This window comes from Cajanus cajan, chromosome 8, assembly GCF_000230855.2.
Source record: "Cajanus cajan strain Asha chromosome 8, NIPB_CcT2T_4, whole genome shotgun sequence".
In the NCBI taxonomy this organism is placed as follows: Eukaryota; Viridiplantae; Streptophyta; class Magnoliopsida; order Fabales; family Fabaceae; genus Cajanus; species Cajanus cajan.
In genome coordinates, this window is record NC_138524.1 from 7,937,797 (window position 1) to 7,963,553 (window position 25,757).

At 30.4% G+C, this 25,757-nt stretch overlaps 3 protein-coding genes across 5 annotated transcripts; 2 read left to right on the plus strand and 1 right to left on the minus strand.

The window, feature by feature from the left end:
* Positions 1–1,555: 1,555 nt before the first annotated feature.
* On the plus strand, positions 1,556–3,772 carry LOC109799108 (F-box/kelch-repeat protein At5g60570). Of its 3 annotated transcripts, none has more exons than XM_020359620.3 (2): positions 1,556–1,769; positions 1,953–3,772. In XM_020359620.3, exon 2 carries the CDS (start codon positions 2,297–2,299, stop codon positions 3,488–3,490), a length of 1,194 nt encoding a protein of 397 aa, XP_020215209.1. In that variant the 5' UTR covers positions 1,556–1,769; positions 1,953–2,296; the 3' UTR covers positions 3,491–3,772. The 3 variants fall into 3 exon arrangements, with proteins under 3 accessions (XP_020215209.1, XP_020215210.1, XP_020215211.1); XM_020359621.3 differs by having other exon boundaries at positions 1,556–1,763; XM_020359622.3 differs by having other exon boundaries at positions 1,556–1,757.
* Positions 3,773–4,761: 989 nt separating this feature from the next.
* On the minus strand, positions 4,762–13,120 carry LOC109798317 (putative FBD-associated F-box protein At5g56700). The gene is made up of 7 exons (XM_020358535.3): positions 12,990–13,120; positions 11,750–12,674; positions 11,519–11,656; positions 5,615–5,836; positions 5,161–5,260; positions 4,911–4,997; positions 4,762–4,811 (listed from the first exon to the last, which is right to left on the minus strand). Exons 1-7 carry the CDS (start codon positions 13,118–13,120, stop codon positions 4,762–4,764), a joined length of 1,653 nt encoding a protein of 550 aa, XP_020214124.3.
* A 6,853-nt stretch (positions 13,121–19,973) lies between these two features.
* Positions 19,974–25,384, plus strand: LOC109798923 (zinc finger (CCCH-type) family protein). The gene is made up of 14 exons (XM_083062372.1): positions 19,974–20,539; positions 20,640–20,732; positions 20,829–21,134; positions 21,242–21,314; positions 21,583–21,715; positions 21,785–21,938; positions 22,073–22,153; positions 22,463–22,585; positions 22,894–23,067; positions 23,154–23,288; positions 23,501–23,596; positions 23,788–24,300; positions 24,832–24,875; positions 24,964–25,384. The coding sequence occupies exons 1-14, from the start codon at positions 20,027–20,029 to the stop codon at positions 25,208–25,210; spliced, it is 2,685 nt and encodes an 894-aa protein (XP_082918498.1). The 5' UTR covers positions 19,974–20,026; the 3' UTR covers positions 25,211–25,384.
* Positions 25,385–25,757: the final 373 nt, after the last annotated feature.

Consider the following 25,757-nt stretch of genomic DNA (forward strand, 5'->3'; position numbering starts at 1 on the left):
TTACATTTTTTTTAGAATTTTAATTATTTTTATATTTTAAATAAATAAAATTATAATTTCATAATTATATTATAATATAAATAATATATAAAAATAATAAATAAAAAATTATAAATAGAAAATTTAATAATTAATTTATATTTGTAATATGTATGAAAATTTAAAACTTAACTTTGATATATATATATATATATTGGAATCCATTTAAGTTGATATTTTTTAAACAAATGTTTGGAAATGTCTATTTTGAGAACCAAGAATAACATTTTCATGCAAAATTAAAAATTAAATTAGTTTATCCAACAAAGAAAAGAAATACTCTACACATGATTAGACGGCAAAAAAATGCACTGTGGTGTTAGGGTACAAATAGTGTATATCTCAAGTGGTTTGAATTTTGTGCAGTTGGTTCATAACTCAAATTTGGTTTGGATCTTTGGACGAGGTTGAAAGGGTGAAGGAGTTTTAGATTGGTGGTACCTGAAATGCAATGTTGCAAACTGCTTGAAAGAAATGTCTCACCATATCCAAATTAATGTTGGTTTTACAAATTACAACCTCTTTAAATGTTTTTATAATATATTTTTTTGTTATGTTTTTATAATATATATTCTGTTTTGTTTGTTTTTGGTTTAGTTTATATTGGTTTTTATGCACAATCCTACATGAAAATGAAGTCAATAAAAGTTATTTAGGGTTGGAGAGGGAGAAAGGTCAAATGCTGAGGATGAAACTTATTATTATTATTATTATTATTATTATTATTATTATTATTTGCAACATCTACATAACGAATTAATAGTTCACTAACATTGATAGAGTTAGTGTCCAAACGTGTCAAGACAATAGGGATTATAAGAAATTAACAATTGCAGAGTTTGATTTAATAATGTTTTAAATATATGGATCAAAATGTGCTAAATATATAAGGATTAAATTATTATTTATCTTGAAACTAAATCGGTAACATTTGTGTTTATAATAACTGATTTAATAATTAATAACTATTTAAGTATATTTATAAAGACCAAACTTTGAATTAAAAAAAAACACTCAAAATATATGTTAAACCTATTTTTAAAAATCACCAAACACAAAGATATTGTAATTAATGATTAATTTTGAGTTCAAGTATTTAATATACAATTCAAGAAAAAAAAACTTTGATATCCAAATAGTTTTACATGGATAGAGAAAGATTACTTTTTGCATAGAAGATTCTTGTATTTGTAATAAAAAAATTATCGATTTTCAAATTAGATTGATTATTTAATCAATAAAAATATTACTTTATGAATTTTAATTAAATTAAATTTAAAATAAGATTGAATTAGTAATGTAATATATATATATATATATATATATATATATATGCTCATACAATAATTAATTTACAGCAAGTTATTTAAAAAAATATAAAATTACATAATACTAAAGGAAAATTGAATTAATTTTGAATCCATGATTAAATGAAAATTAAGCTAAGAGAGAATGCAAGATGGGGAAGAGAAGAGAAGAGAGAAAATAGTTAAAAGAGTGAGTGCAATTGTATTTGTGAATTGAAGAGATTTGATTGGTAAGACAGGGTCGCATATTTTATGGTTAGTGTTTGTGTTAGTACTTAGTAGCACGCTCTTTCCGTGTCCCCAACTTGTAACTTATCTAACACACCGCATTCACCCTTTCTTCCCGTCGCCGGTTTCCGGCTAACACGTCTTCTGACGGCGCCCGAGATCCGTTTCTCTCCGCACCTCCAGGTACAGGTACAGGTACACCCTCTTTATTTTTCTCTCTCATCCTTTTTCATTTGGATCCGAATCCTCCTTCAATTGGATCAGACCATACCCTTTATCTCAAAATCTGATTTTTCTTTCTGGGGTTTCTCTTTTGCCCTTGCATGCACGTTTCTTCTGTTTTTCATTTTTTTGTCATTTCTCCTTATCATTTTGCAGATGATTCCGTCTCTGAACCCGGAAATCAGATAACCAAGGTTCCTGACTTTCTGGTATTGCCGGAATTTCAAATCTTTGTCTGGTGCCGCAACTCTGCTTCTTGTTTTCTCTCTTTTTTCATATGAGGTTGTGATGATATTTCAGTTGATGTTCCAAATGGGTGTTAGTCCCGTGAAGGGATGATTGTTTAGTGTGAGGTGATTGCAGATTTTAATTGAAGTTCATAGATTTGATGGAGAGAATACAGGGATAGAGATTGGTGGCATGCATCTGTTGGGCGGATGTTCTTTGTGGGTGTGGGCTGTGTGAAGAATTTTGTTGGGGTTCGCTGAAGGTTTGTTGACATGACAAAGAAAATACGTTTGGATTGTTCCTTGCAGGAGGATGAAGAGAAAGTGAGTAATAGCTTTGTGGAATTGGATATAAGGGAAGGAGTGAATGATGGTTTTCCTAGAATTGGACCAAATGATTCGCTTCTCCCTGGTCTTTTTGATGATGTTGCGCTGAATTGTCTTGCTTGGGTTAGTAGATCTGATTATGCTTCACTAGCATGTATAAATAAAAGGTACAACTTGCTGATTAGGAGTGGGTATCTATCCGGGTTGAGGAAGAAATTGGGGATTGTGGAGCTAGAGCATTTGGTTTATTTGGTTTGTGATCCAAGAGGATGGGAGGCATATGACCCCAAGAGGAATAGATGGATAACATTACCTAAGATACCGTGTGATGAGTGTTTTAATCATGCAGACAAGGAGTCATTGGCTGTGGGGAGTGAATTGTTGGTTTTTGGCCGGGAATTGATGGAATTTGCCATTTGGAAGTACAGCTTGATTTGCCGTGGTTGGGTGAAGTGTCAGGAGATGAACCGACCTCGCTGCTTGTTTGGATCTGGCAGTCTTGGTTCGATTGCCATTGTTGCTGGTGGAAGTGATAAATACGGCAATGTTCTTGAATCCGCGGAGTTGTATGACTCTTCTTCGGGTACGTGGGAACTGTTGCCAGACATGCATACGCCACGTAGATTGTGCTCTGGTTTTTTTATGGATGGAAAATTTTATGTAATTGGTGGCATGGCAAGTCCTATTGTTTCATTAACTTGTGGGGAGGAGTATGATCTTAAGACAAGAAATTGGCGGAAAATAGAGGGTATGTATCCATATGTTAATGGGGCTGCTCAGGCACCTCCACTTGTGGCAGTTGTGGATAATCAGTTGTATGCAGTAGAGCATCTTACCAACATGGTGAAGAAATATAACAAGGAAAATAACACTTGGAATGAATTGGGAAGGCTTCCGGTACGGGCCGATTCTTCTAATGGATGGGGCCTGGCTTTCAAGGCTTGTGGAGATAAACTTCTGGTTGTGGGTGGACAAAGGGGTCCAGAAGGTGAAGCTATTGTACTGAATTCATGGAGTCCTAGGACAGGGGTCAGAAATGGAACCATAGATTGGCAAGTACTTGGTGTGAAGGAGCATGTTGGGGTGTTTGTGTACAATTGTGCCGTTATGGGATGGTCTGGTGAGATGCTTTTAGATTGACTCAGCAGAAGATTTGCTGGTATCTACAATCTGACTTAGCTTTGAGGGGTGCTTCCATGTTGATTCATCTCATTTACTGAGTTAATTGTCGTTGGGATAGCTTTCCCTTGATGAGATTTGGGTTTCTTCTTTTGACATCTTATTTGGATGTGTTTCTCACTTTCATGATCATAATTTTTATTTGCTTTTGAGATTACGTACTAGGCTTACACAGATATGATCTGTTATCTTTTTCTTATCCAACTATGTAAACCAATAAATCATAGAGTTTTATTTTTTTAATACTCCAATGCTTATTCTTTGCATTAGTGTATGCAATATTGGTATATCTGTCAAAATTTATGTCCTCTGTGTATGCCTAGTGGAAATAGTGTTCGAGGGGAAGAGGGTGGGTTACTTTAGTTTAGAGTTTCAAAACTAATTTCTATGGGGTATGCTGTGGACTGTAAGTCACTAATGCACTAAGTTGAACGATGAAGATTGCTTCTCAATTTAGGCCAATAATAATAGATAGCTGCCAAAAGAAAATGAGGTCCCCTCAGTTCTATGATGTCTTTTAACACATTGTCCACACTTCCAGCTGTACTTCCTGGATTGAGATACTGTTTTCATCTTCCTGTATTTGTTTAGTTATACAACTTGATCCAGAAATGTTTCTTTTCATTAATAAGCTAGTTTAACTGAGAGACTGGGACCATCTTTCATTACCCTGATTGACTAACTAGTTTAAAAATCAAGAAAGAAGGCTCAGTGCAATGGCCACCCTATTTATTGAGTAATAATAGTAGTTTACAGTTCACACATACATACTTAATTTCTAGTCACTGGATGATACTTGGGCCATACTGTAAAAAGAATATTCCCCTCTCCTCATGAGCTTAGCATATTATGTTAGCCATGTTGGGAATTCATTGGTGTCTGTTTCAGATAAGTGATTTGGAATCCTTTTGTACTACATGTCGGTGCATATATTCCCTGGAAGCTAGGATGACATTTCTACCAATTAACAGAAAGGGGATTGGTCAACAATCTTACCTATTTTCTAGGACTTGAAATGAAGAAAAAAAATGCGAAAGAAAATAAATCATTGGTACAAGTTTTATTTAACTATTTTAAATGATAAATTGTTGTATTTACATGGTTTTTTAGCCTGCTGTTTTATGTCTCTAAAACGGCTTGGAATTCTGTCACATTTCCCTTTGCTTTTACACCGATACAACGGTGACAATAAATTGTAGAACTTTACATAGTTTCATGGAAAACGCCAACGCTTACCGAAGATTGTAACGGTTGAGACGTGAGACTTCAAATTGGCTAACATCTAACGTGAAGAAAGTTCATATTAGCATGTTAGAAGCATAATCCTTTTTGCTTGATAATGGGGGTAGGACCACGGCCACTGTGCACCGACCGACCATACCTTTTGCTGTTTGTTTCTTTTCCACTTGGAGATTCCCCCCCAAAAAAGTCACATGAGTATCATTAAAGTCAACCAATATTTTTCCATCTGATAAAATTTCCATTTCTTCAGTTTAAAGTAAAAACAGCCATTTTGTTTGTTGAAAACTAGGTATCATTCATCGTTGAACTTATGTATATGACTTATTATTTGATACAACATTGTGGCAGAATAGTAAAGAGGGGGTTTCAATAAAAAAAAAATTGTGAACCATATAACACATGTATAAGATGCATGTTCCCAAAACTAATTGTAGTTCCAACCATGCCCACAAAAGCAGGAAATGAGGAAATATCAGTACCTGCAGATATCTTAAAGTATAGAAAAAATATGAATGAAATGGAGGCAAATTGTTCAATCAAACTAAACTTGAGTCACAAGGGTCTCTTTTAAGAGCCCCAGCTAAAGGACAAAAGAAGCTTCAAAGTTCAAAAGCATAAAAGTACCACTCTTGCTCACACAAAAAGTTTTGACCAAAGCAAGCAACTAAAAAGTCTGCAGGAAACTTTAGAAACTGGCATTGCATCATAAAATCTCAAAAGAAGCCTCCAATCCATTGATCACTGCTGTTGCCACTAAAGGACAATCAACTCAACTGAAGGAGGCACATGTGGTTTGAGAGCATCAACAAGCCATAAGGTAGAGTCACGACGAGTATTTCTAACCCTGGCCTTGACATCAGGTGACCTATCCGCATAGTATGAAGACAAGGGATCCACAAGAATCCTGTTTAGATTAGGAGCCTTAGCAAATATGCTGATCAGCAACTCAATTTGACTGGGGTCTCTTCTGTATCCTGACACTTCCAGCTCCCTCAGTTTTGGATACTCCTGTTTCAGATTTGCCTTCCACTCATGCTCCACATCCACGAGATTGGACCTCATGAACTGCCAAATTACAGATACACACACAATTCTAACTATCATTGATTGATATATCAACATAAAATGTGCTGAGATCAGCATCCACATACACGCAGCAGCAATAATAGGAACTTGTTTAAGTTTGTGTGTTTCTTTGGGTGGATGTTTGCAAATTCTTATTAGAATTGATTTTGAAATGAAGTCATCTATGTACTAGAGTTTTTATTCTAAAAGCAAGTTGGTTGTTAAACTTTGTATAAAGTTGCTTCAACACTGAATCCAAAAGCTATCTACAACACGAGACCAAACATGTGAACATTACTTAATTACGTTAGCTAGTATTCTAACGAGATTTTGGACGATTCTGAAACCAAACATGCACTACTGAGTTGAGAATTGAAATTGTTTAGCTTATGAAAGTGGTACATGGCCTTTTTGTAGGTTGTTTTGTTTTGAAGTTTATTTTATGATCAAGCCTTAACGACATAAGTCCGATTGAACAAGCAATCAAGTCATTTATCCAAAAACCAAAATGGTTGAAGTTGATAACATCAGATAATCAAGCTTGAACTATTTGTCTATTTATTTATTTATAATATAAAAGTTGAATTAGAAGCTGTATTGATATGTCATAATAAAATGAATCTTCACCGCATTAACATATTTATTTGTGTCAAGTGTCAATTCTTTCACATTCCTTCCTTCACATTTTCTTATGTAACTTTTAGTTGTTATGACCACAATTAATATAGTATTTGATAGTTATGCCTTCAATCAATAAGAGATACTACACTATTGAATTTTTTTCTCTTCTAAAAGTTTTAATCAATACTGTTGCTGTGTTAGGATACACACTTCAATTATTCTTGTTGTAGCGGGTCTGGTCTTGGGTCTAGGTCTTCTCGTCCTTCTCCGAGTAGTCCGAAGTGAGGGGGGTGCCTGTAAAGACACTCCAACGCTCAAGTAAGTGTTCGGCGTAATAAATGCGGTAGTTGAAAGTTAGTTACGTACCTCGCAGGGGTCCTATTTATAGTGATTCTTATTGGGCCGCGATTAGGGACTGGGCCCGGGAAATTAGGGGGCTAATCCGGTGCATTACGTAAATTAACCTCTCCGTAATTATCCTGACATGAATCCGTGACTTGGCCGAGCACACCGACACGTTCCGTTCGGATAGTGAGTAGTCAGTGTGCTCGGGGGATTTATTTGGGTCGGTCGGGTCGGAAACTCGGGTGTTCGGCCTAGTCAGCCACCATACGGTATAAGTACATTTTCACTCATTATCAATGTGCATAAAGAATTCTACATTCTATTATATTTCTCCCCTCTACACAATTCATTCTTTTTTATTGTCAATTTAAACTTAAATTCTCTTCTCTCTTTTTTCTGACTAAAAATTTTAATTCTCATTTGACATTACAATTTTTTCTATAGAAATTTAAGGTAATATTCACAATTCTTTTTTCTTATTTTGCTCTTTGTATTTTTTCTTTTTCTCATGTTAATTTTCTCTAATTTAAATGTTCTAAATTTTAATTTTTATCTTATGTTGCAATTCTCATTAGAATTTGAAGGTGATATTCACAATTTAAGGTATAAAAAGTGACCTGAGTCATATTTTACTCTTCATAAGGTTTTGTTTCCATCCCATATTTTAAAGGCCTTTTGTAAATAAAAAAATTGTTGTATTTCTCTTCATTTTGAGCTTACCTTTTTTTAGGGTTGTGTTGTGCTTTTAAATAATTTGAGGTTTGTAGTATTTTATATTCTTTAGAAACTACTGAAAAATGGTGATGAACTAACAATTTAATTTTCATAAAAAATAGAAGGTGATATTCTTGATTCTTTATCTTATTTTATTATCTGTAAGTTACTTTTTATCTGATTCATAATCTAAAAACTTTTTGTTGTTCTTTTCTATTATGAATATTTTAAATTTTAATTTTCTTCTTATGTTGCAATTCTCACTAAAAATTGAAGATAATATTGACAATCCTATCTTATTTTGCTTTATAGAAGTTTTTTTAATTTTGAAAAAAAAATAAATATACTTTTATGTTACATTTTTTTTGTTCTCCACATTTTTTTCTTAGGTTTTGTGAATCTGTATTACTAATAATTTGAATTTTGTAGGATTTTACATCGTTCAAGGACTATTAGAGAATGATGTTCAATTAAAAATATTTGTTTTACATGTAAATAAGAACAGAAACCAAAACAATATATATGAAATGTTGAAGTCATCAAATTTGGGATACACCTAAGCAAAATATTCAATTTTTATTCTTCTATTGTTGTTAGTTTTGCTATATTAATATTAGACTCCTTATGTTTACTTATATGACTCTCTTTACGATTTGTACGAGTGATATCATGCATCTTTGTTATAAAATATTCTTTGAAATCATATAATTGTGTCATAAATAAAATAATATACAATTAAAATATCTCCAAGTCCACCTTTAATTTAAACATCAAAATTTTCATATTATTATTTTTAATTTGCATATGATAATTAACTAGTAGATCCTATTTGTATCAGAATCAATATGAATTATTTAGTAATTCAATACTCAACCATGTAGTTAAAAATACCAAATTGAGTTAATTTTTATTTTACAAAATAAGCATCATCTATAAAAATATATAAAGGAGACATATCTTTTTGGTCCACTTTTCAAAGACAATTATACTCTTATATTGATATTCTTATTTTTTTTATCAATATATTTAAGGATAAAATAGGGGGAAAATGCATATAAAAAATTATAACTACTTTTTTAAAATAGTAACTACTAACTTATTTTAAAAAAAATATATTAAAAACTTTTTTTACAAGACACATGAAGTGTCTTTTTCATTGCTAATATATAATAATTTTTATTGAGTTAAATTTTCAATAACTTACATATTAATCAAATTAAGTTTTTTAGTTACACATCAATTATTAATATATTATTCCTAATTATATATAATATAAAATTAATTATTAATAATAAATTGCCAAAAACATTAAAAGTACTTTTAATTGTACATTATTATTATATTAAATTTGTGATTTTTCCCTTTTGATATAAATATGATAATTAGATAATAGATTATCAAATTATTCTCAAAATCATTATTAAATTATTTAATAAATCATGAACTCTATATATAAAATATATAAAAGGTTGAGAATACTGATTTTTGTTTAATGAAAGAGATAATATATATATATAATAAATTCATATATTATTGGTTTTCACTCCATAATCTTTGATTAAATTGTTTTTTAAAAAACTTACAATGACTTAGAAAAGAAGAACACTCCTAGAGAAAGAGAAAATTTATTAATAATTAAATAATAGTTAATAATTTTTATTGAGTTAACTTTCTAAAAACTAACATACTAATAAAAAATCGAGTTTCTTAATTATAAAGTAATTATTAATATATAATTATCAATTAATTATTATTATATTATCAATGATTTAATAATATAGTTGCAAAAATTAAATCGAATTGGTTGGTCAGACTGATTCGATCATGAACCAATCCACAATTAATTCGGTTGGCCTAAAAAACTATTTTACATCCAATTGATTAAATTAGTTTGAGTCGGAAAATAAAGGTTTATTTTTTGTAAAATAAAATTTATTTTAATAAAAAAATTATAATATAAAATAATTTATTTTTAATATTTATTTAATAAATATAATTTAATAATTTATATTATTTTATGATTTTTAATATCTTTATTTTTTATAATTTATATTATATTAATTTAATATTTTTTATTCTAAATATAAACATGTTATTATTAATGAACATTGTTATATTTTATTAAAATATTTGAACATAATATTATATTATATATAATTTAGAATTTTATGTATATAATAGATATTAAGAATCTATAAATAAAGTTATATTTTAATTTTTAGTTTTATAAAATTATAATATTATATTTATTTAATATTTTTATATTTAATAATAATAATAATTATTATTATTATTATTATTATTATTATTTTATTAATATCAATTCGGTCATTTTTCATTCACAAATCTTAAATTAGTGTCAACCAATTTTGAAAATATTACTTATTACAAATAAAATTTTAGCATTATTATCAAGTTTCACTATACTCTTATTAAAATACTTATTATTAACTTTAATTTTATTATCTTTTTTTTAATGATTATATCCTATGTATATATTTAATATAAAATTTTAATTTATACATTTATACATAATTTATCAATATACTTCAATTATATAATTTAAAAATAATTTCTAAATAATCAGAATAATTAAAAATAATTGTTTTTAATTAAATATTATTATAATTATAATTATAATTATTAATTTAACTAAATTGTGTTATTTCTCTTCCAATCACACAAATTGTTTCATATATCATGCTTTTGAACAAAAAATTTATTTAATTTTTCGTTATATAAATCTACCTAAAACATTCTCTTACAAAGTGATTAACTTTAATCACATACATACACACGAGTGCGGGCGCGCGCACACATATATATATATAGGGAGCATATCAAGTGAGAAGAATTTATTATGAGAGGGTGAGAGGGCGCACGCACGCACACATATATATATATATACGGAGCATATCAAGTGAGAGAAATTTATTATGAGAGGGTGAGAGGGTTAAAAATATATATATCTGGAGTACGTTGGAGGCACCTCAAAGGGTGAGATAGCTGGCGCCAAGATTTAACGCAGCTGCATACACAAGACATGATTCGAACCCTTGACCTTGCTTAAGCGTGGATCAACCCCTACCACTGAACCACACGCTTAGGGTTATATATATCCTAATTTAAATATTCTTATGTTTAAAATTAATTTTAATATCTTAACAAATACTCACTAATATTAAATATCAAGTATAATCTTTCACATTCAATTATGTATCAAGTTTTATATTATTTTAATTTATTTTAATATTTTTAACTCTAAATTCATTTTGTATTTTTAATAACATTGTAACAATAAATGATATTTAAATTTCAACCATATTTTACAAGGAATAAATACACATCATAAAAATTTTAAAATAATTATAACAAGTGATACTTATAAATTAATATATCAAACATTGCAATGATTTTTTCTTTATAGCTACTTTTAGTATAGATTTACTCATTCATTAATCTTTCTTTACAATATTTTGAAATTAGTTCAATTTGATAAAAAATATTTTAAAAGGTTGATAATAAAATTGTCTTAACATGTATAAAATTATTAACATACAAAAATTATCTTTGGTGACAAAGTAACTTACACATTTTTAAAAATATCACTAAATTTTATGATTCTTTATACTAGTGATGAAAGAGCAAGTTTTGTCACTAAATTTCCCACAATTACATTAATCTATAATAAAGTAATATCACTTTAATATAAAAATATAATTATTATTATATTTTTCATTTTTCAATTCAGATAGTATTAATTCACTTCATACATATGTGAAGTAAATGTAAATATATCATATTCATTTTACATATATAAAGCTTATACTCTTCTTATTTTAATGTATATTTTACAATTATTTAATTTTATAATTTTATGTAATATTTTTTAGAATACTTTTATTTTAAAATTATATCTTATACTTTTATATATAAATATGCGTATAGTGCAGATCAATATCTGGTTAATATGAAGGTGAGAGAGACTTAATCATTCCTTACCTTAATCTTAAGCATACATATTGAAGGGAAAGCACTTAGTACAGAAACTGGACGACCAAGATCCGCTCCACAGATGTGAGGAATTTGCAGTTCCAACTGCCTCACATTATCGAATACTGGGAGCCCTTCAATAACCCCCTGAGAGTGGCATCATAACAGAAAAATATTCACTACAACAAAAAGACACATAAATGAAAAGAAACAAAGAATATAACCTACTTAATTACTGACCACAGTATATGTAGACAAATTCAATTTCAGAACATGAACCTGCAACAGTACTCCAAAAAAATCTTCATCGTGCATGTTTGCTTGCAGATAACTAGCATAACGCCCTCCAAAGGAGGCTTCCTCAAGGCTTGGAACACTTTCAAAGTTAAACTTTCCATAATCACCAGAGTACCTAAATGTCATGAGATTTTCAGCACAAATATCAAGATACAAAATATTGCACTCAACTAACTCCAAATGCTTCAGCCTCAGTCCTTGGCCCCAAACTTTCAATCGCACAAGGCGTGTGGATTCTGTGACACGTATTGTTTCAAGCAGTGGACAAGTTGCTAAAAAGCACTGGAGGACTTCACCATTCACGTCCACACAAGCCAAACGCAGCACTCGCAGTGACTTCATTTCAAACTTCTTTGATGACAACACATTACGAATGTTGTCACTTATTCCATAGAATGGTTCAGTGAAGTGATACGTAAAATCCAGGTCCAACACTTGAACATTCCTCTCTGAGGCAAACTTAAGCCACTCAGGTAGCTTCCTAGGGTTACCCAAATCCATGCAAACTCTGAGTCCTTGCATGGAGGGGCATTTGAGTGATTTCATGACATGTTCCAAACGAGCCATGAACTTCTCCCACTCAGAAACAAAAAAAATGCACTTGGTCAAAAGTCCAACGTGTAATCTACGCAAGACATAGCTCCTAAGTGAGTGATCAAAGTCCACGACCCCAGAGAAATGAGTCCATTGATATCTCCATGTAGTTGAGAGCACGCTAGTTCTACCAGCTTCTTTCATTGTCAAACGAGATAAAATATTCCCAATGATCTCATTCGGCATAGTGCTTATGAAGTCCCTCATTTCAAATCTGTTGCTAGTGATGTTTCTTGATCCTTCGTTTGCTATGTTACCCTGCGTCATTTTCTCCCTGACAATAACCCAATTCAATTGAAAAAATATTCGTGAACATGAACTAGCTAAATTAATTTGTCCAAAACAGTTTTGCTTGAAACTCGCGATCTGTATGTAGTAAAAGTAGGTCCGAGATTTTGTGAGCACTTATAAGAAACTTATCAATAACCAACCAATATAACAATAACACTAATAATACTTTGGCATATCAACTAAAATGCACATAATTTTCTCGTGACTTGATGGTGTCTTCCCTTCTCATTGTTCTCCCTCCAATTCATGATTTTCATTCACACTCATATGCTCCAGCCCCACCATATACAGGGAATACAGCGGACTCTTCAACAATGCAGGCACCACACTGGACTTGCCTATCAAAGCATTGATATCTGACAATTCTTCATCAATAGTTTGTATTTTTCCTGTTGTGGGGTGGTGTGGCGGGAGAGTGCAATGGTACATGATGGAGGAGAGTTGGAGAGGGAGGGACAATGAAGAAAGGAGGAGGGGGAAAAAGAACGCCAATTTGGAACCGTAAACAGAAAGAAAATCATATGCATTTTTAATTCATGTGTCAAAATATTATTGGTGGGACAAGAAAGTGAGATAGGTTATTTCCATCCCACAATGAACAAGTTTGAGTATAAGTTAAAAATATTTTAAAGGATTTTTATCAAAAATAAAGTGTTTTCTAGTATATAAACTCTAAAAACATTTTTAAATTTGTAACCAAATACAGTTTACCTATAAATTCCCTAAAATCAAACTCTATATTGACCATTATCAACAAGAAGTTAGGTTAAACATATGTAACCTAACCTATTTATATATGCTTTAAAAGAGAAATAAAAAAGATACAATAGACTCTTTGAAATACAACAATATTTATATATCATTAATTATTCCTTTTTTAAAAGTTTAACATGAGCCAAAGTCTATTTAAAAAACTATTTCAACATAAACCTATTTTTTAATAAAGATTTTTTACATTATAATGGAAAATAAAATAATGTGCGTAACGAATTTAACAAACTTTATATGGTTTTAAAATATTTTTAATTAAATTAAATTTTTAAAAAGATCGACCTAATTTAATAAATAATACAAATTAATTATATCTATTCTCATTTATAATTTACAGTTTAGAATTTAGTATTTAAATTAAAAGTCTTAATAGATCAATTTTAATTAATTTGACGGTCTTATTTGTAAATGTTCTAATATTAAATTTGATTATGTTATATCAATAAAAAGAAATTATAAAACATCTCTAAATATTTTTTTATTTAAAATGTTATGCTTTGCTTATACGTAAATATTTAGATATGGTTCGAACTACATATATATTAAACCAAATTGAATAAACTTAGTTCATAAGCACCTTAACCCAAACAAATAAAAAAAATTACCCTAACACTTAAAAATTAGGATAAAAATAAATTAGACTTTAAATATATAGTTCAACTCTGTCCTATAAAATTAAAGTTTAAATCTGATTTATTATTTGTTATAAATTTTTTTATGAGTCTAACCTAACTTATTAGTCTATTTAAAAGTTTATTTTACGTTAATAACATTAAATAATTTAATAAATTTAATTTTAAATAAGTTAATAATTATAATTTTAAATACATGCATGAATCTTTTTTTTAATTAACACGATAATTTTTTTTAATTTGCATAATAAAATAGTTTACTTTATTATTATTATTAACATAAAAGAAGATAATCTTATCAGAAAACCATTCTAAATATTCTCTATATCTCATTTAAAGTATTTTAAATAACTAACTATGAAAATGAAGGGAAAAAGCAAGTAAAAATAAAGCTACCAAAGTTTTCATTTACAACTTTTTTTAATATCGTATGAACAAAAAATGTAAATCGTTTAAGTGCCGTGAAAATGACATTAGAGCAAGTCCTTTATCTAAGGACGACGTTTAGAACCAAGTGAAAACTGGTGGACTTGTAACAATTTGGACACATCGAAAAGAGAGTGATCCAAAGATTGTAAAGTGTGGTACTATATATTCAAGGATGAATAAATTAATTAATATTCCATATAATTTTTTAGTAATTTATTACTTAAGAACTTCTTAATTAAGTGTGTTTGATTTAAAACAATTTAGGGATATGAATGACCTCCTAGAAAGTTTTCTAAAAAAGTGTAAATGAAGATAAATATGTCAAAATGTCTTATGTTGATTTATGGGATAATAGTTGACCCAAAAAAAAGTGACTAGAAATCTCATAAAGGGTTATCTATAGAAGATTATGATTGTAAAGAGTTTTGATCAAAGAAAAGTTGAAACGTCAAATCTGATGAGTGTTACAAATGGTATGAATAGTAAGTCCTTTATCCTAGTATGATGTAATTTGGAGACAAACCAAGCGAAAGTTGGTGGACTAGTAACATCTCACTATCCTAGGCACACTAAAATAAAAGGGATTCAAAAATTATATAAGTATAATTAAATGTCCCACTGTATATTAATTTTGATCAACAAAATTAATTAAAGTGAACTAAGTGGAGTGTTATAAAATGTAGTGATGAGAAAGAGTATTATAAAATAATTTTCATAAAGCCAAAATAAAAAAATAAACAAAATCAATTTCAATCATCTTCCAATTTGAAGAAAAATGAAGCGTGAACTCGTATCTTTTTTCACCCGACTTATTTTATTATAGCAACTTAAACAAACACACTATAAAAACAAGTTGATAGGTTAAAGGCCCCCAACATGCTCCACCCAAAGAAAGGAGTTAAATAGATTGGCCTCACAAGTTTAACCTGGTTTGCCAATCTTGATGTGGATAAAATCCTAGTAAATTGCTAGTAACAACATAGTGATTGAACTTCACTTGGAGGACTAAACCCATCATGCTATTTTTGGCAGGTTAAGCAGGTTGTGTTTATTTTATCGATAATATACATTTTTAAATAACTAAATGGAGAAATATGTGAGAGAAAATTTTTAAATAAAATTATGTTTATCTTCTCAAAACTCAAAACTAAGTATGCTCTTAACTTGTCCAATTATCCAACCCACTTTCTACTAGACAACTGGTATATGAATTTCATTATAAAACTTTTTTAAGTTTTTGTGGTATGAACTGATATTGGAATTAGATTCTCTTTTCCCTCTCATTTCTCTTAACTAATATTTTAAAGAAAAATCTATGTTAAGTTTTATAAAACTGAGAACAAAACTAAGCGATACACGAAAGAGTATAAAACTTACCTGGGAAGAGTTCTTGATACAAAGGAGAAATCTACCATTGATTGAAGTTCTTTGTCTCAATCTCAACAAAAAAAATGTTAGAGAAAACTCAAATATACAAAATGGAGAACCTTTTTTCTTAATATAACAGAGCATACTGATAAGAAAAAACTGACAAATTCAGTAATGTATATTTAACCTGTAATATTAATTATTTTTAATAAATATATTTTTTTAAAATGATTGTTTGATTGTAAAATTGCAACTATTTCTCTCTGAAAGGAAAAAATGCAATGAATTAAAAGGACATTATGTATTTTTGATAAAATAGCATTATTTTGTATAAGGATTTAAATAAATGCAACAATCCAAATTAATATTTAATGCAATGCTTTTTTATACAACATTGTACTGCCATGATCTTTTTATAAAAAAAACAATGATAGTGTACACACTAATTTGTCCTTTAATTTTTTTTTTCTTTAACTACATTTCTTCAATGTCACTGAGTAATTGTTATAGGATCTCTATAAAGTTTTCTTCACTCTAACTCCCTTTTAGATTCACCTTACTTATCACCGGTTCATTCACTTATCAATTTTTTTTTTCATCATTCATATTCATAGTCTATTGGCACATGTAATGCTTATTGTTAATAATTTTATTGTATTTTATTTTACTTTTTTATGCTCTCTACAATTTTCTTACATATGAAAATTTATGTGAACTTCATCCAAACAAATTGAATAAATATAGCAGGTTTTATAATTTATTTCTCTCTTTTATATTTTCTTATCAACATTTCAATGAGTTAATTTATGATTATTTTTTAAAACAACTTATTTTCTTGCATCAATTATTTAATTGTTAAGCAACACAAAGAAAGAAAATCTTGAAACATCAAAGGAGTAAAATGTTTTGTTAGCCTGGTTATATATTGTCTTTCTCAATTCATTTTACAACAAAATATCATCTCTTTATTTATAAAATTGATTGTAATTTTCTCGATACATCATTAAAAAAATATTTTAATGCTATAAAAGTTTGAAATAAGATATAAGTGTATGATGAATAATTTAAAATTATAATAAATAATTTATTTTTCATAGAGATAATATTATATATTAACATTAGTAGTAATGACTTCAAATATCATATACATTAATTATAATAAATTCAATAAATATATCAAACTCATTATTATATACATTAGTTTATAAACTCTATATAATCAATTTTTTTATTATAAATTTAAAATAAAAATATTTTAAAACTATAAAAAAATACACTTAAACACATTAATTAAAATAATAAACACATAATTATTTTTTAATTATATTTATTAATTATTAAAATATAAATTGTGTTTTAGATTAAATATCTCATGCATCGCACATGTAACCATACTAGTTATTTGAAAAATCGTAAGTTAATAATACATTTTAAAAAAAACTAAATATTAAATGTTATGATGTTAATTTTTAAACTTTAATTTATTTTCATCCCAAAGACTTAATTATATTTATCACGCCACAGATATTGATTTTTAAGTTTTGATGTTGATGCATGACCTATCACCTCTTAAGTTGTGTGGCATTTAGTAGCATGAAATATAGAGATGAAAAATAAAAAGCAAAATAAATGAGGTTTAATAATAAAATAAAATTGTTAAAGTAAATACAAATGAAAAGTATTTATATACTTATCTTTAAGTGTCATATCACTTATGTGAGGTTAATGTTAAAATTTAATGATCAACAAATGCTAAATTAGTGGTTGGACAAAGAATTTATTTATTTTAAAAATTAGAATGATTAGGTATCTCTATTTTAAAATATAGGGAAAAAAATTACATATTAAAAAAGTTTTAAATAATTATCTAATCGAAATATATAAGATTTAGGTGGTGAATAATTAAGGATATTTTATTTTCTTCTAAATAAAGAATATTTCAAAATTAATTAATTATTATGTATTATTATTTAATTATAACATACGAGTCATTAACCGTAGTTAAATGCGGGTACAGATTTTTAGAGTTTCTCTGTATATATGGATTAATGAGACTATGTTTGCCTCTAATAATTAATATGCGCTCTTTTGATCTAAATAGGAGGGAGAATCATGGACAATCAAATACGATCTCAAAGATCTGCACCCAACGTTTGATGTCCATTCAACAAGGTAAAGAAATTGACCTTCAATCGTGTATACTTGCTTGTAATTGTGAATTTATGAGCGATTGTGGTTCTCGAAGGATCCTAAAGATGAAATAAACTTAACGAATAAAAGTAATGAATATGAATATGTGAAATTAATGTTGGGTTCTAGTAATTGATGGTATAACAAAGCAGTTTTAAACTTTAATTTATGTTTTTACTGATTGGATTTGGAGAAGTGAGTTTGATTGTGAGTTGAGTTTTGTTCTATGAACTATGAATGTGATAAATGTTGAGATATATGGTATAGTAATTATTGTATTTTGATATTAACTATAATTGCACATTTGTTGTTTATTTGTGTGAGACTACTCAACCATAACTTGCATCAATAGCTTGGATGAGATTTCTTTATCTGTTGTTTGTTTTTGCGTATGCTCGTAGGTGAAACTAATTATGAAAATGACGAGAAGGTTTAAACCTTGTGTTGAAAGTGCTATGAAAGGATATGACATCAGAGTAATGGATAAGAGCTTATATTTTTCTACTAGTTATCTTATATTAGGACTAGTATTTTGTTAGTTGAATTTGTTTTAGTATCAAACTCTTATTTTCTTGTAATTTGGTTCCAAATTTAGCTTTATTTACTGATGAGTTTTGTTTTATGATGTGACACTTCTACCTAGGTGGTTTAATTTTTTACTTAGTAAAATAAATTGAGCAATGCCTTTTAAAAATTATTGAAATGAATACTATAATAGCATGTAGAGTAGAGAATGTCACAAAATAAATAGTACATATATACAAAATTGACACATAACATAAAAAGTGTTTTATAAAATTGTAAGTTACTAAAAAGTGTTTTTTCCTCCAAAATATATGTTATAATATTCAAAAGGTATTTTATAAAATTATAAACTACTAAACTAAATTTCAGAATAAAAAACAATAAAATTATTTATAATGTTTGAAATTAAATTTTTTATATGACAAACTATATATACGAGAAATAATATTTATTATGATAAATTAAATTATATTAAAGAAATGTTTTTACTAAAAAAATAAGTTAAGAATTTGTATTAAATACATTAAATGACTAAAATATTTTAGTATTGATATACTTTTAGTTTTATTTTTGACATATGATCTTGAACAAATAATAATATAATATTAAAAAAATTTAAATAACAAATTTAAAAATTGCAAAAAATAAACTAAACCAAACTATAAAATATTAATTTGGTTTAGTTTAGATTTTATAATTTATTCAAATTAAACTAAATCAAATCACACTTAACTTTTTTATTTGGTTTGAATGACTTTTAAGATTAAAAAAATATCGGATCAAAATGTACCGTACATAAACACTCCTAAATTTGTTTAGCTATTGTTAACAAAACCTTAATATAAGTTTTACAAATAATATCCGCAAAACTTAAATAATCAATAGAAAATATTTAAATATTCTAATTTAATGTTTAATTGAATTTATTATTACAAATTTTTCATCCTTTCATAGAATTTTGGATTTATCCCTGTTTATCATTTAAAAAATGGTATAATATGATTGATAAATAATTATACTCCCTACGCACATAATTATAAAATATAAATAAATTTCATGTATGCATGAAAAAGTATTTATCAAAAAAATCAATTTCTTAAATGAATGTACATAATTTAATGAATTAGTATCTGACTTTCAATTGAAAAATACTTTGGGCAATAATATTTTTTTCATAAATTTAAAAGGATAATTTTAGTAATAAAAAATGAAGGTGTGGTTTAGTAATTAGTAGAAGTGTAAATAATAACATCATCCGCCATTCGTGGATTGATAGTTGATGGGCCGGCAGTTATTGATAGTGGGCCAATATGCGGCCCAATAGGAAAGTGTTGTGAAAACGGAGTTAGTTCAGTTATGATCCTACTACAACAAGCAGTTATGATAGCAAAGAGAGAGTGAGAGTGCAGTTGTGAGCAAAATGGGGGAACCTCTTTCAAACACCGAACTCTCTCCCTCTAAAACCCTAGACCCAACCAACGGCCCCGATTCCATTTTAGATTCCAATCTAACGGCTCCACAAGACGCTCAACTCAATCCAGAAAACCACGATGTCGTTTCGACCGCCAAGCGGAAGAGGGACGACGAGCGTTCGCTCCATCCACTGTGGAAGACCAGCCTCTGTTCCTACTTCAGGAGCCATAACGCCTCCTGCAGCCACGGCGGCGCGTGCCGATACGCGCACGGCGAGGAGGAGCTCCGCCCTCGCCCCGACAACACGTGGGACCCGACCTCCAAGCGCGCGAAGAAGGCCTTAGAGGCCGAGGCCGACGAAAAGCGCGCCGTCTCGGAGGACGTGATGATGACGGAGGCCGTCGTTGACGGCGGCGACGACGACGACGGTTCCGGCTCCAATCGCGCGCTTAGTAAATGCTTGGTGCATTTGCCGCGGAAATGGAGCTCCGAGAATTTGAGGAATTTCCTCAACGAAGAGGCGAGCATGTTTGGTTATTTGATTATTTTCGAGTTTCTGATTTTCAATTTCAATTCACTCAGCATTTTCAATTTGATAATTGCTTGTTTCTCTTTTCCAGGGTGTACCTTTTAAGTTTGCTAAGAAAAAGAAAGGAATGATGATTGGTTTTGTTACCTTCGAAGACGAAGAACAAATGAAGAGTTCATCAAAGGTAGTTTTATTTATGTCTAATGATCCGTTTGCTTTGTCTTTTCATTGGTCTGCATTGTAATTCGGACTTGATGGTTTAGGGTTATCAATTTAACAGGATTTAGATGGAAAAACAATTGGCAATAAAAAGATAAAGGTTGCTGATGTCATTCCTCGATCATTTAAAAAGAAAAGTAGCGCCAATGTTGCATCCCATCAAGAATTAGCTGAGGAGAATACAGGGGCTGATGTCCCTTCAAGTGGGACTATGGATGGTGAAACGAGTAATGATAAGTTGGCTGTTGATGGTTCTGTGACAAAGACAAGAAACGTGCGTGATGCAGTTACTCCTCTAGCTCATATGGCCTATGCTGATCAGTTGGAGCAGAAAAAAAGCTCTCTCATGCAGATTCTCAAAAAACTTGTTAGTCATTGATTGTTTCTGTTTTATCATTGTAATTTTGTCAATATACACGTTTATTACTTTTATAAAGAATCAGTAAACTAAACTATTAATTTTTTTCCTGACAGACTAGAAATGCTCGGAAAGCTTGTCCAAATGGCGTTTCACTTCCTGAGTGGATTCTCAAATCTAGGGAAATAGGTAGTGTGTTATTTTATAATCTGCGAAGTTCCTTCAGATCTTCTAGAACAGTTTTAATTTATAGTTTTGGGTTTTAGCACTGTATGATGGTGTTATTTTGAGATATCTGATACAGATGTTGTCTTCATAATTTAGTGCACCCCCTATATTCTCTTCTTGTGAGTTGTAATCTTTTTTTAAAGTTTTTTTTTTTTTTTTTGAAAACGTATTGTAAGAATTTTAATGGCTTATGCAGTTCTTTTGCCATTTATTTCTCACACTTCTTCAGGTGGTCTTCCGTGCAAACTAGAGGGTATTATTGCATCTCCAATTGTAAATGGATATCGTAACAAGTGTGAATTTTCGGTTGGATATTCTCTGGAAGGCAAAGTGACTGTAGGTTTCATGCTTGGAAACTTCAGGTAATCTTACTCTGTTTCTAGAATGTATTTCATGTAAGTTGTTAGTTGTATACTAAAATATTATAGCAGGGAAGGTGTAACAGCAGTTGGGGAAGCGGTGGACTGCCCAAATGTTTCAACAATTGCTTGCAAATATGCTACAATCTTTCAGGAATTTCTGCAGCACAGTGATTTACCAGTTTGGAATAGATTTAAAAATACTGGGTTTTGGCGTCAATTGACGGTATAATTTTGCTGCACTTCTTGGTGTTGAAGTTTTAGGGTCACATTTGAATATGTTACATGTTTATTTCCATTTTCTTATATATTTCTTACCCTTTTTGAAGCTTTTCTTCTTCTTCATATTTCTCTTGCAAGGTTCGAGAAGGGAGGACAAATGGGAATGTTGTTGATGCTGAAGCTTTTGGTGGTATTGCAGAAGTCATGCTTATTGTGCAGGTAAATTTCTACTTTTTTAAATTTCTTGGTAAATGTGCTGGTAAAAAAATGGTGTTGTAACACCCTTTGGGGTGGGCTGGGGATGGGTGATGGTTTCTTGTCCGTAATCTACAAGGCTAATGTGATTGTGAACATTTAGATTGAACGGACTGATGAGCCAAATTAATCTGTACTGATATTATCATATAAATTGTAAACTTGTGGTATGATTTATATAGGGAGACAGGACCCCTAATTACCAGAAGCTTATGATTTGTATTCCTCCTTTCTTTTCATATCTCGTTCATAACTCTTTGGCCTTGATTATAGGTTTCTAGTGCAAGCTTTGATGATGCAAAAGTAGCTGCTGAATTCAAGAGGCTTTCTCAGGCATTTGTTGCCGGAGCTACTTCACATTGTCCATCATTACCCCTTACAGCTCTGGTTGTTCAGGTATCAGTCCTTCTACTCCAAGTTTCTTTTGTAAGACATTGTAGTTGTAATTGTATGTAATGTATTAATGTACTAATTTTTGTACATATGCATATCTATGTAATATAATTAGAAGGATAATGATGTTTCTGTTCCAGTGTTTGCTAGATAGTAGCATGTTATTATCCCTCTCCCGCTCCCAGTGTCAGTAGGTTAGGTTCCTTCAAATATCTTCATTTTGCTTACCATATCAAACTATCAATTTTAATGGTGTTATGATATTTAATTTTCTAAAGGACTTCTAATATGGTAGTTGGTTTTATGTGTAGGATCACCAAGGAATATCCAATGTGGCGCCAGCTGATGCACCACTGCAATTGCTTCCCATTCGTAAAGCAGTTGGTGTTCCTGAGATGGATGAAAACACTAATGCCATGGATGTAAGAATCCATGATTATATCAACAATCTCCGGTTCTCTATATCTCCAACAGCTTTTTTTCAGGTTGGAATAGCAATCATTGTTTTGCCTAGTTTTCAGGGCTATATTTTCCCTTCTATATAGAGTTTTTGAATGTACTTCTACTGCAGGTTAACACTCTTGCTGCTGAGAAGTTGTACTCACTTGCTGGAGATTGGGCATGCTTAGGTCCTGATACACTGCTGTTTGATGTATGCTGTGGGACAGGAACAATTGGCTTGACATTAGCACATCGAGTTGGTATGGTAATAATCATCATTTTAAGTTCCTTTCTTTTTTCTGGCTTGCAGTTCTTGTATCTGGGGCATTTGCTGTTAATGTGCCCCTTTGGAAAGTGAAAATATAAGATGTAATGATTACTTTTGCAGAGGTTAAAATATAATCAAACTGGAGTTCTTGCAAAATTCCTAATTTTTAAAAATTGGTTGAGCCCTATTTATTTTAATTTATTTTTCAGGTGATTGGAATTGAAATGAATGCTTCTGCCGTATGTGATGCACATAGGAATGCTGAGATTAATGGCATAAAAAATGTTAGATTTATATGTGCGAAGGTGAGATAAGCAGTCTTGATTTTAAATCCTGGTTGAATTATTTAATGGATGCTGCCTAGAAAAAGACTGGAATTTTTAGTTGATGTCACCTGTGGCCCTGAAAGTTTTATCTCACGGAAATATTTTCTTTAGATTCATTTTTTGACTTGTAATATTGCACTTTTGCATGCTGGCTTTATATGAGGCAACAGGCAGAGGACGTGATGGGATCTCTGTTAAGGGAATATCTAAATATGACTAAGGAACAAGTTGATGATCCTAATATCTCTGGAAGTGGCAATGACATTCCTGAGGATAGTGCCTGCCCAGAGCCTGAAAATGGTGAAATGGCATCTCATTGTCCAGAAAATAACAATGCAGAAGTTGGAAGTGAGGTTCAGAAGGGTAGCACCTCTGAACAAGTTGATGAGATCTCTGAACAGGCAGAGGATGTGATGGGATCTGTGTCAAGGGATGATTTAAATGTTGCAAAGGAACTTAGTGATGATCCGAATATCTCTGGGAGTGGCAATAACATTCCTGTGGACAGTACCTGCCCAGAGACTAAAAACAGTGAAATGGCATCTCGTTCAGAAAACAACAATACAGAAGTTGGAAGTGAGGTTCAGAAAAGTAGTACTCCTGAAAATGGGAATACTTCCATGCAACAGTTCAAAAATGTTGTTGCTATTGTTGATCCTCCACGTGCTGGACTTCATCCTACTGTAAGAACCATATACTCTATATGCAAGTGATTACAATTGTTATTAATATACTGAATGGTCCGAAACATGGCATTTCCCATGAAATTTTCGTTTAGTTCCCTTGTCTAGCTGTCACCCCATTTTGAAAAACCATAGAGAGCAATATTACTTGGTGGTCCACTACAATGGCATTTCCCAATCCCCCCGTTTTGGTGCAACAACACCTTTCTTCTCTAGAACCAAAAAGAAAAATAAATACAAAAATCAGTTCACTTTCGCTTAACATTTGACTATGTGATTCCACGCATCATTCATTATCTGGTTTTGTGTGGTCATGTTCCACAATTCTATAGGGATGATTATTATATATGAACTTTCTTTACATGCCATTGGTCCAACATGTCTTTTTATTGGAATATTTTTCTTATTCCAATTGATTGCAGAATACAGTACAAATATATGGTGGTCTTCTTGCTGTTGAATTTCTAGGGGATATTTTTTGAATGTTAATATTTAATTTAAATTTCCAACTTTTGAATTTTGGGATCACAGGTGATCAAAGCTTTGAGAACTCATCCAGGCTTGCGGAGGCTTGTGTTAGTTGTTCTGAACTCTACTATTTATTATTTAAAGTAACTTATACTTTTCTATGCAATCTATTTGATTGTGCACCTCTAAATGCAGTTACATATCCTGTAATCCTGAATCATTGGTGGCAAATGCTATTGAGCTTTGTACGCCATCCCCCGCAAAAATTGAGAAAGGAAATAAAGACAACAGAGGATGGAGAAACATGAGCAGTGCTGGTCTAGCACGGCATAGGGCCAAGTCTATGCCCATCTCAGAGGCCTTCCATCCCGTAAAGGCTATGGCTGTTGATCTTTTTCCACATACTCCACACTGTGAATTGGTTATGCTTTTTGAGAGGTAGGTGGACCAGACACTTTTTTATATATGCTAAGTTCCCAAATTTCATTTATCCGACATTTTTTGGCGGCACTGTAACTGGTGGTTGATTTTAGTGTTTATTATATTTTGATCTTTCGCACTGTTTCAGCTATAACATGATTTCCTTTTTGCTGCATGTATCATGAAGCATTATCTACGTCTTGTCTTTTTCCTGTGGACATTTTTTTTAATATTTTGGCGCCTGATATTCTATGCTCTTAGAGCATCAGTGATAATAATAATAATACACCAAGATCTCCCATTCTCTATCATTCATTTTGGATAAACCCAGAGTTGGGTACGGCTGTGTATTATCAGAAGCAATTCTTTAGAAACGCTGAAAATTCTTTTGGTCTTTTTTAGGGTGTTGTTCTTAAGGAAACTCGTATCCGATTATTCTTTTTCTATCCACATTATTTTTAGTAAAGTGCCTTTTCCTTTGACAAACATAAATAGATCCTTATGAGCATACTGTTAAACCCGCACTTGAAGCTACCATTCTGGCCTGACAGGAAAACCCGTTTTGACTG

Bases quoted from the DNA above. Each gene is read 5' to 3' on its own strand.
- LOC109799108 (XM_020359620.3), top strand. From the start codon at position 2,297: ATGACAAAGAAAATACGTTTGGATTGTTCCTTGCAGGAGGATGAAGAG.
- LOC109798317 (XM_020358535.3), bottom strand. From the start codon at position 13,120: ATGTACCATTGCACTCTCCCGCCACACCACCCCACAACAGGAAAAATA. The intron at 5,837-11,518 runs GTAAGGAATGAT...GTAATTTGGCAG, and splicing joins TATGTATGCTTAAGATTAAG to TTCATGAGGTCCAATCTCGT. The intron at 5,261-5,614 runs GTTAGAAATACT...CTATACTTTAAG, and splicing joins CACCTGATGTCAAGGCCAGG to ATATCTGCAGGTACTGATAT.
- LOC109798923 (XM_083062372.1), top strand. From the start codon at position 20,027: ATGGGGGAACCTCTTTCAAACACCGAACTCTCTCCCTCTAAAACCCTA. The intron at 21,135-21,241 runs GTTAGTCATTGA...TTTTCCTGACAG, and splicing joins TGCAGATTCTCAAAAAACTT to ACTAGAAATGCTCGGAAAGC. The intron at 23,068-23,153 runs GTTGGAATAGCA...CTTCTACTGCAG, and splicing joins CTCCAACAGCTTTTTTTCAG to GTTAACACTCTTGCTGCTGA.